The 12,073-nt window shown below is 31.5% G+C and overlaps 1 protein-coding gene across 5 annotated transcripts in view; it reads right to left on the bottom strand.

Moving 5' to 3' along the window:
- LOC106065314 (uncharacterized) overlaps positions 1-12,073 on the bottom strand; it is a 52,814-nt gene that overhangs the window by 21,451 nt on the left and 19,290 nt on the right. For 4 of the 5 annotated variants that reach the window (XR_008773675.1, XM_056004161.1, XM_056004162.1 and 1 more), the window contains 5 exons: positions 10,686-10,745; positions 10,302-10,346; positions 9,636-9,680; positions 8,835-8,894; positions 7,374-7,418 (listed from right to left, as the gene is read on the bottom strand). Coding sequence is in view for 4 of the 5 variants with exons in the window: in XM_056004161.1 (XP_055860136.1) it covers positions 7,374-7,418; positions 8,835-8,894; positions 9,636-9,680; positions 10,302-10,346; positions 10,686-10,745 (255 nt within the window). In the remaining variant the exon portion in view is untranslated. The remainder of the gene's footprint in view (positions 1-7,373; positions 7,419-8,834; positions 8,895-9,635; positions 9,681-10,301; positions 10,347-10,685; positions 10,746-12,073) is intronic. The other variant, XM_056004160.1, reaches the window with a different exon arrangement.

Raw genomic sequence — 12,073 nt, 5'->3', positions numbered from 1 at the left:
AGAAAGACAAATCTTTTATGGCCATAATTCCAAACATGAATGTCAACAAAGATGAATTAATTGAGATGCAGCAAAATGATCCAACAATTTCGAACATATGCAAGAATTTATGCAACAGAATTGAAGGACCATACAGCAAAATAAATGGAGTAGCTATAAAGCATAAGAAAATAAGAAATGGAAATGAAGTGCTACAAATAGTAATACCTCAGCAATTGAGAAAAATCATTATTGAAACATGTCATGACAATCCCTTGGCTGGACATATGGCTTACACAAGAACACTAGAAAAAATAAGACACAACTGTTTCTGGCCAAAGATGGAGCAAGAAGTGAAGGCATATACTAAGAGTTGTGTACAGTGCATAAGAAGAAATCCAATCACAGGGAAACACAAAGCACCTCTACAAGAAACAGATACAGTAGAGACACCATTCGAAAAACTAGCCATGGACATAGCTGAACTTCCAACAGTAACAGCTAAAGGAAATAGATACATATTATCATTCATGGATTTTGCCACACGCTGGCCTGAAGCTTTCCCATTAAAACACATTGATGCAAGTACGATATGTCAGACGTTATTACTATTATTTACCATGATAGGCTTTCCTAGAACCATTGTCAGTGATAACGGAACTCAGTTTAAAGCGGCCCTAACAGCCGCATTCGCAAAGTTAACAGAAGTCAATCAAGTCTTTAGTACAGTTTACCATGCACAAGCGAACAGTATTGTAGAACGTTGGAATAAATCTATGAAGATTATGTTGGACAAAGTATGTATGGAAAACCCAAACAACTGGAATGAGATGCTACCATATATATTGTTTGCCTACCGTGAAGCCAAGAACGAATCAACAGGTTTCTCTCCATATGAATTAGTGCATAACAGAAAAATGAGAGGACCATTACATTTATAAAAACAAAACATGCTTGAGATTAAAGAAGAAGATTTCCCACTTATAGTGAAGAACACAAATCAGTTAACATATGCGGTCAAAACGGCACAAGAGAATATTAAAAGAAGCACAAAGAAACACAGAGACATTAAAAACAAAAATAGAGTGTTAAGAGAATTTGAAGAAGGAGATACAGTTTACGTAAAAATGCGAGCTGAGGAAGAATTTTATGATGGTCCATATACTATTGAAAAGAAAGTAGGAAACGTAACATATGAAGTTGAGATGAATGGAATAGTGAGGAAATTACATGTCAACAAACTGAAAGGTAGCCCCAGAAGATAACATGCTATGGTAGTACAAGGCAATGATGCAGAAGAATGTGAGATATTTGAAGATGAGACAGATAGCGAACTAAATTTTTTTCTTCATGCCTGTGCTGTATCCCAACATATTGAAACACCAGCAGCAAATGAAGAGCAAGTAGAAAATGTATTGAGAGAGTACAAGGATGTGATTACAAATCAACTAGGGAGGACAAGCATAATTCAGCATAAAATCAGATTGAAAGACTATTCTGCAATAAAGAAAAAAAACTATACAATACCAACAGCATACTGTGACAAAGTTAAAGAAGAATTAAATAAGTTACTGAAGGATGGAACAATCAGAAGGGTAGATGAACAAAGTGAATATGTGTCCCCAATAGTAATAGTCAAAAAGAAAGATAACACTCTACGTGTGTGCTGTGATTTTAGAGAATTGAATAGCAAAACAGTGATTGATGCAGAACCACTACCTCTACCAGAACAGTTGATAGAAAAAATAGGAAGCTCAGAAATATTTACCACTTGTGATTTGAACCGTGGGTTCTGGCAAATAGAGATGGAGGAGAGATCCAAAAAGTTTGCCGCGTTCAGCTGCAATTTGCCAGGTCTAGTAGGAGTGTACCAATGGAATGTGATGCCATTTGGCTTAGTGAACAGTACGGCAACATTCCAAAAATGTATGGCCAAGTTGCTGGAGGGAATAGAAGATGTAGTTTTCTACGTGGATGATATCTGCATATTTTCAAAAACTTGGGAAAATCACATTAAAACTCTCAAACAAGTATTAAATAGGCTGAGGGAGAACAAGTTGACTATAGCCCCTGATAAACTACATATAGGGAAAACTAAAATAGAATTTTTAGGCTATGAAATAGGAAACAGACAAATAAGGCCTACTAGAATCAACCTAAATAAAATAATGCAAGTTAAACCACCAGAAACTAAAAAAGACATTCAAGCCATTATAGGATTATTTAATTTTTACAAGAAATTTATTAGTAACTATACACATATAATATCTCCTCTTTATGACTTATTAAAAGTAAAGAACAGCAACAAGGACACATATAAGAAAATAATTGCAGCTTCTAAAGAATGTAGAGAAGCAGTAGATAAACTCAAAGAAATATTTAATGATGATAAGAGATTACATATACCCAGTAAAGATAAAGTATTTGAATTATACACAGACGCATCTGACACTGCCATAGGAGCATGTCTTATGCAGAGAGATGATAAGAATAATCTGGTCCCCATTGAATATCTTAGTAGAAGATTATCCAGGGCAGAAATAAGATACAGTACCATAGAAAAAGAATGTTTAGCCATAGTGTGGTGTACACTGCGACTAAAAAGACATCTGTTAGGCAGATTTTTCCTAATATTTACAGATCATAAACCATTAACCACTCTAAATGTTAAAGCAAATACTAATAGTAGAATTACAAGATGGACCATGATCCTAGCTGATTTCCATTTTGAAATAAAACAAATAAAAGGGAAAGATAATGTTATTGCTGATTTTATGTCCAGATATATTCAAGATAATCAGAATGACTTAGATAATGATCTATGTCATGTTAGTCAAAACTTGTATTGCTAAATGTCAAAGATTTAAGATTCACACCTTAAAGTAAACACAATTATTTTTACAACCAACTATGAGCATCATGTTGTGAACATTGAGCATTATTTTGTAAACATTGAGTACTATTTGTAAACATTGAACTAGAAACCATTTTTTTTTAAACTCTATTTGTAAACAAACTTTGGAATTTGATTACTACATTGTAACCAACAATTTTTTTCACATTCTTTTGTCAACAAGAAAAACATTTTTGTACTCAACAATGTAAAAAAACATTGAATTTTTTTCCCAACTTATTCAGTACCTAGCTTAATTTTTTCCATGCAATGTAAACATTATTTTTTCTCATTGTATTGAGAACAACTTTGACAAATTTTTTTTCTACAGCTATTGTAAACAAGATTGCAATTTTTTTTACTATGTCATTTATCACAATTATATAACTTAGTCACATTTTTCAATACTATTGAAAAAAGGAGATTGATTCATAATGTAACTTAGTTATTTAATGTCAATTAGTGTAATCAAATATTGACATACACTTGTATTTTTTTGAAAACATTTTTGTCAAACTATTCTTATGGACTATATTTTTTGTATTGATGTAAACAAGAAGATTGTTGTACAAACTATTTGATATTTCAAGTACTGAAAGAGACACTTGATATTATTCTTTTAAATTGGACTTACACATTTTTTCACAACAGATTAAAATGAATACAACTAAACTAGTAGGATGTTATGCTTGTATATATATGCTTGAACAAATTAATGTAACCTCAAAGATTGTATCACAACTGACACATTTTCTCAGTTGAATCTTTTTTGACAAAAGAGTTTTTTGAACTTTGTACTCAATAATTATTTGATAAACAATGTAACATTAAACTTTTGCCATTACTAGCTACAAATTATTTGAACTGGCATATAGAGAAATACTTAATTGAAACATAAGGTGCTTGTAACAAGAACTATGAAGGATACTTATTACTTTGATTTCATGTTGATACTTTTGAGCAAACAATATTTTGATACTTAAAGTATACATATTTACTTGTGTAATATTAATGCACAACAATTTTTTATGGAGATGTCAAACCTCATATTGAAGTAAACAGATACATTGAATTTGTAACAATGATCATTAATCAATTTGATCTTGAATTTTGACACATATTTTGAATTTTTCTAGACTTATCACTCTCATATTGAGACTTACTTGTAATATTTTCTACATGATTTGTACATATTGTACTATTGGTGTCAAAAACCAGACTTCTAACATTTCTATAGTGTCAAAGATTTTTTTATAAATAGATATTGTGAATAAAAACTTGTATTAATTTTTCACATTGTGACATAGGAGATTGTCATTGAAATTTTTGTCACACTTTGCACATATTATTATGAAGAAGACTTGTAAATATTGAACACACTTGAATATTGATGTATATATTAGAACTACATGTAAAGAAATATTTGAGATGTAAAGTATTTGACTCAGAGAATTATTTGAATTGCCTTACAAGAATATGATGGATTAGAGAATTTTGCCCTTGTATGAATTTTTTGATTCAGCAAATATTTTGTGTAACACTGTCATATTATAGATTTTATTTCAAGTTTGTAGTTCTATTTGAACTCAGCAATTGAACATTTCATAGACCCCAAGAATTCCAATTGATCCTACTTATGATAATTATGTCGTCAAGGTAATGTCACCACCTCAAAGTTGGTGCCATAGAGTAGAAACCCTAATTCTGTATTGTGTATGTTAATTCCATATTGTGAATCTTATTCACAACCCATGTTGCACTAAGGTGAACACTTTTGACCTTAGGTGAACCAGGGAGTTAAAGGCAGGCAGTCCACATAGAGATCTTGTAGCAAGCACTTGTATTGAGTCACTTAAGATATAAGCAGTAGAGTTAGATGTTTAAAGTAGTTGGTTATAGAATAAGTACTAAGTTGTGATATTCGTATATTACTGTTGGATTAATACTGACCATTCCTGGGTCGAATTGTATGGTGTATTCACTATGTGGTGTTATATTAAACTTATTGTGTCTGCTACACCCAGCGTCATTTCATTATTCTGTGATTTGTAACAAGAACCCAATGTCACCACCACGCCTACATTGATAACCACAGCCACATTCATAACATATAAAATAACCGGTGACACCTAATATATATATATATATATATGAGAGAGAGAGAGAGAGAGAGAGAGGGAGAGAGAGAGAGAGAGTAAAGCCTTGTATGACGCACTGCTAAAATGCGGCCCAGGCATTTATATCTATAGATTACAAGCACGCTACAACCTTACATTTATTAATTACGACATTGTTGCAAACAGTAAGATGTAAAGTATTATTAAAAAGTGAAAACAAACTTATTTAGTCTATAAAAACTGATCAAATCGTAAAGAGTCGAAACAAAACAATACGATTTAAATTGTCACGATGTAATCCAAATCAATTAATTATTAAGATAATTTCGTTTAGGCGACGTTAGGTCCACGGCAATGTTACCCAAAGTGGGTTACGCGTATCTCCAGGGGTACGGAAATAATTTAAAGGATGTAATAATAATAATAATAATTTTATTTATAAAGCGCTGTTAACAAACAAAATGTAGGCTCAAGGCGCTGTAATAACATTACAAACACAAACACGACAATTCAAATAAAAGACTAATCTAAAAAAGTTTGAAACAAGTAGGTCTTAATGTTCTTCTTAAAAGTGGTATAGCATGTTGTCTGTCTGAGATCAATAGGAAGTGAGTTCCAAACCTTTGGTCCGTGCACTGAAAAAGCCCGCAGACCGTAGCTTTTGAGGGAGAAACGTGGCACCACTAAAAGCGTTGAATCCAATGAACGTAGGGCTCTCTGGGGGACATATGGAGTAATCAGTTCTCTAAGGTACAGGGGCATCTCATTGTCATATATATACACTGATGACAAAGTGTGGCGACCTTGAAATCGATTCTCGCTTTCACAGGAAGCCAATGGAGCATGCGCAAGAGCGTAGTATTGGAATCTTGTCTTGTTTTTCTAAGTACTATTCGTGCGGCGTTGTTCTGTATACGTTGCAGTTTGGCTATTTTGTCATCAGGTATACCTGCTAGCACGGCGTTACAGTAGTCAAGGCGGGAGAGTATGAATGCCACAGCTAGCGTTTTTGTTGACTCCGTTGTTAAATATGGTCGGATCTGGCCTAATCTACGCAGCTGCAGATAAAGACCCTTGCAGAGCTGACTTATGTGTGGGTCGAAAGATAGTGTTGAGTCGAAGAAAACTCCAAAATTCCGCACTACATGGACATAAGGAAGCTGGCAGTTCGTAATAAAGAGAATCTGTGCTTTCAACTTTCGAGACGTTGTTACGAGTGCCAATCTTAATTATTTCTGTCTTATCTTCGTTCATCTTGAGCTTATTTTCAACCATCCAATTTCTCACCCTTGCAAAGGTACTACTGATTTTCTCTGCCAGATGCGACACCTCTGATGGTACTGAGGAATCGTATAACTGTGAGTCATCGGCAAAGAAATGGTATAGGATGCCGGTTGGCCGTATGACACCGCTAAGTGGATATGTATACATAGTGAACAGTACTGGGCCTAGAACTGATCCCTGGGGTACTCCGTACTTCGAGAGTAAGCTTGTTGATTCTGTTCCGTTAACAACGACACTTTGGGTACGTTCAGTCAGGTAGGATCCAAGCCATTTTAGGACGATTGCTGTTAAACCAAAAGTGGCAGAGAACCTGGCCATCGTAATTTCATAGTCTAGCGTATCAAAGGCTGCGGACAAGTCCAGCACTGAAAGAATTGAGATGTGGCCTATGTCGGAATTGTGAAGTAAGTATATACGTGTTAAAAATTATTTATTATGCTGATTATTTTTTTATATGCACTTTTCCAGAAATAAGTGGAGAAAATGGAAGTATTTATACCCAGCTTCAGTTTTATAAAGATGTTCGTTGGCTATCAAAAGGAAAAATTATAAATCGATTATTTGAACATATACAAGTGCTACAATGTTTTCTTGTGATAGATTTGAGTTAAGAAATTACTTGCAAGACTGAAAATGATACTCTGCTACCTACATTAAAATGAGATACATTAGAAAAACAACAACTATTTGGATTGTCGCAGTATTTCCTTTTCTTCAAAGAGGAGGCGATGTTGTGAGAGTGCATTCATATAAATTTAAGAAATATCTGTATGAATAGAAACATCTTAGAACCAAACCTCTAGCAATAAGTAGACAGACAACTACCGCAACTTTACATACGACTACGAAGTGACAATGCAGACGCTCAAGACAGTAGATTTTACATTGTCCCCTTATAGATAGATGTCTAAAGGTCTTTAAAGCGTTTTCTAGTTAATGAGAGCGTCTTCAAAGCCAAGAAGATGTTGAAAACTTCTGTATGGCTATGTCGTACGAGCACAACAATGAATAGACCATTTTAAGCTCTTATTATCATTTAAACGTAAGGTAGCAGGTTATATGAATAAAAAAAAACTATAAAAAAAAAAACAAGAACATACCTTTTTCCGTTATCAATTTTTCAATCTCAGCTTCGTTGGCTTTAGCTGAAAATTGTATACTGAATTTATACATTTATTAGAGACAATTTTTTTCTTCCCCTTACAAAGTAATATATATATATATATACATGTATAAATATATGTATAGATATAAATATAGATATATATTGCTTATTACGATCAACTCATACAGAGTCGAAACAAACACTAGAAACAAATTGTGTAAATCTAGTCATCGGTTAGGTTGTTGGATTTGATCCAATGAAATGGATTTGATTATTATTAAGTATTTATACATATATTCATATAATACCGTATTTTTTCTATTGCGTAAAAATCTGATGTGAGTTTATTTCATGCCTTTTGTTGCGACTGAATTCTTAGAATTATTTTAGAAATACCACGGTATAGATTCCTGAAAGGTTTCCACAATGATGGGGAACAAATCATAGTCTTGGAGAACTGTCTTCGAATAAATCCAGCCACATTTAGTCTACATATATTAGAATAGAACCTAGATAAACATATTTATATATATATAGGCCTACATGCAAATTTCTTTACAAAAAAAATTATATTTGGGTCAATTAACTATTATAATAGCTCCACTCATACTATTTTTACATTCACGCATTCGTTTTACTTATAACATTATTATTTTGTTTAACTATTTCTAATACACAATGTCAGTGATTATATAAGTGATACGGAAATAAAGATCCGCAGGCAATATACAGCTAGAGTAAAAGTGAATCTTTGGTTCCAATAGTATAGCAGTTGATGTTGTAAGGGCTCTGTCGGAGTCTTCACATTCTTGTGTTGTGTAAGGTGCTTAATTTATTTAAACATTTGGTATTACTATGAATGTAACTAAGATTTGATATCTATATAGTTTATTGTAATTACACATTTTTCATTTCTTTGATATCAATGTTGTTGTATAAATATGAAAGTAATAAAGTCATATTTTAATAAAATTATCATTAAAATTGTTTATTACTTGATATACTACGGTGTGTGCATAAATTATATATAAGTTGAACGCAGAATATTGAGCTTTACATCAAGAAACAGTCTTATACCCAAGTAACGTCTGTATTATATAAGATAAGAAGATAAGAAGACTGTTTCTAATTTTTATAAATGTCCAACCATATTGCATAAGTTCAAAAACAAAATTCAGATTATTTGCAGACGATTGAATTACATTAAAAGCAATCAAAACAACACAAGATAATGAAACTTTACAAAGAGAATTAGAAGAATTACAAATATATCTCTCCACCCAGAAAAATGCCACTTATCAAGAGTAACAAATAAATAAAACCAATAAAACTACAAATTTTTTCCGCGGTAAATCAGACACACGACTAAGAACTCAAAATATCAAAGTGTAATAGTTAATAATAAATTAAAATTAACATTTATAAAATAAATGTAACAATTATATTTCCTGTATACCTATCCTCTTCCAATCGTCTGCTGTATGTTGAATGATCTTTAGAGTATTATGTAAGTCATCTAAAAAGTCAATGAAAAAAATGAATGATAAATTCAAAACATGCATTTTTTATTTCGAGTTACTTAAAATGTGTTATTTCTCAACAATTTGTATTCAAATTTCCTTATTTTAAAATAAATTTATAAAATAATTTTACTTTTCTCGAACTGTTGAAAGATTTTTTGTGTTATTGTGTTCAAATGGAAGTAGCCAGGATGTGTCTGTGTGTGTGTGTGTAATTAGTGTTAGATCCTTATACATTCCAACCCATCATTCTGTTGTAAGGTGTTTATTGTACAATTGAATAGGTTTTTCCTAATCTCACCTAAAGTAAACAAAATCTAAGCTTAAAATCAGTCAAAATATTCCACTCCCTCCCTGCGGGGGAAGATTTCATTTTGGAGCAATGGTTGAACCCTAATCCCCCTGGCTACGCCCACGTTTGTTCCTTATAATTATATAAAGTGACATGAAATTTTGACGATCAATTAGACAAAAAATTAATACAATTTAATAATTTTAATTAATTATATGTAACATTACAACCGAACAAATCGTTGTTTATCTTTAATTTATCTTCTTGATAATGTGTCTACTTTTACAGTTTCTTGATGTAGTACTTTTTAAAAATTTATTCTTATTTTGTCAGGTAAATGAAATATTCGGCTAAATTTCAATCTTTTTTACCAGACGAACAGAGTGATTTAATATAAGATTTTTTAAAAGTATTACAAAAGATAACATGACAGATAGTAACAAACCTTTTTTAGTTAATATTTTTTGAGACTTTCCGTCAGACTCTTGAACTGTAAATGTAAAATGAATTTTGTAACAGTAGTTTGCTTTAGATTTTATATCGAAATGACAAGTTTTATCAACAAATCCATCTGTTGGGAGAGGGGGAGAGAGAAGGGGAGACTAAAATATCTGCATAAGGTTTTTTAAAACAAACTCAAATCCCCCTTAGCTACGCTCATAGAAATTTAATGACACTAGTTTGCTTTACAATAATACTAACGAGGGTGCTTGAACCTAAAAAACTCTCTTAAACTCAAAAACATATGGAGGGGATTTTAAACTTAAAGCCCTCTGGAGGTGAGATAAAACCTAAAACCCCCTTGGCTACGGTCAAATAATTGTGTGACTGAAGATTGCTTAAATTTGCTATTAAAAGGGTAATTTTTAACTTCAAATCCCGCTAAAGGGAGTTATAAGCTTAAAACCCTCTGGAGAAGGTTTTAACTTAAAACCTTCTTAGCTACTTTCATAGAATCAGGTGACTGTTGTATGCTTTAGTCACATGTTGAAAGGGTTTTCTAATTAAATATTACTTTATATTTATGTAACACCTTTTCTGGTTTCTATTAAAGTATCTGCTGATTTTTTTTAAAGTATTACAAAAGATAACATGGCAGGTAATAACAAACCTTTTTCAGTTAATAACTTTTGAAACTTTTTGTCAGACTCTTGAGCTGGAAGTGTAAAATACGATATATAATAGAATAATAAATACAAAAATAAACAGATACATTGACTGTTCAAATATGAATTGTACACATTAATTATTTAGATAAAAGATAGAATTATAGAATGATAGAAGAAAAGAAAAAAAAGATAGATAGATAGATAGATATATAAGATAGAAAGAATGATACACTGATCGATGGGCAGACTAATCTAATCAATCGATATGCAAAACGCACATTCTTTTGTTGTCATTTTTTTTCTATTTTAAAAGTACTAGTCCTCGTATACACATCTCAAAGAAATTTTAATTTACAAATTTACAAAAATATAAATTTGAACCAAACCTTTTTCTTTCCATTTATTCTTTTTATCTTGAGAAATCTTGAGAAATTCTTGTAATTCTTCTAGATAGAAAAGATTTATTGTAAAGTAAAAATCTATAACATATAAACTGTAAAACATTTTATAGGGCTAATTATAAATAGCAAATTAAAGTCTAATTTAAAAACAAATTATGCAACAAACATTACTAAGTTACATTTTATTCTCCAAATCTAGGATAACATCGTTGATTAGAAACTGGAAAACAGGAACTTGGAACGCTGATTAAAAAAAAGGGTCTAATGATTTTTCTACAAATTCAACAGTTGATGTATATCGCTCAGTAAAGAAGTATTAGCTCTTTAGCAACTCTAGTTTGAAAATTATAAGTTTTCAAAGTAAAAAATAAATAAATGTAAATTTGGTTTGAATACTAGACTTGTTCTAGAGCAAATATCGGATTTGAAAGTACTATCATGTTCGTGAATTTCCGAATGTAAGGCACTATGGATTCATGTGTTTAATAAATTAATTTTTAGAAAAATTGTGCTCAAGGTCTTTAAGTTTAGCTGGAAACTCCTACCATTGGAAATATTCAATAATAATAATACAAAAACAACATGGCGTAGTCAGCCGTAGTGATCCGATAATATGCGATAACAGAGTCAATTTAAATGTTCTGGTTGAAAGAGTTGCTTAAATTTTACGCAATTCTAATATAAGTTACATCAGGATTATAGATCTTTTTCAAAGGATCTAGACTACATCTATAGGTTATAAGTGTAAGTTAGAAGTCTAGGTCTTGTGCTAGATATAGATGTCTAATTAATGAACATAGATAATTTCACAACTATGCACTGCCCGATGGGCCAATCAGTAACATCGGACGTTCAAGCAGCTGACGGTGTTATAGACAAATTTTTTTTTTAAATTTAATCTTTTAAAAAGTTTAATTATATTTCAAGTTTTATTATGGAGGTATTGTCTTTTTAAAAAGATTATTTAAAAATGTTTTTTCTAGTTTAACCACAATTGCCTTTTTACAGAACAAATAACTTCATTCAAATCTTAGTCTTCACTACTTAACTAAAACTTTCATTGTGATTTAATGCGGATTTAATTTTTTTTTAATGACAAATAAACAAGAATTATTTGTGCTATAAAACATTCAAATTACATTTAGCAGCTTGGGTGCACAGCCTATCTCTTCTGCCTAGATCGAAGGCTTTGGTCAAGTTAATGAACAAAATGTAAAAAATGCATCCATTTTTTATGCACTTTTCCTGGAGTAAACGGGTGGAGAAACTAGTGTAAATTGTCGATCTCCCTGAGCGTAAGTCACACTGTGATTCAGGAATATATATATATATATATATATGAAGTACGTGAACCTTTTAGACCTTGTGATGAT

This window comes from Biomphalaria glabrata, chromosome 11 (genome assembly GCF_947242115.1).
Source record: "Biomphalaria glabrata chromosome 11, xgBioGlab47.1, whole genome shotgun sequence".
Lineage (NCBI taxonomy): Eukaryota > Metazoa > Mollusca > Gastropoda > Planorbidae > Biomphalaria > Biomphalaria glabrata.
Note: the sequence above shows the minus strand (reverse complement) of the source record. Positions and strands in the feature narration are given on the sequence as shown.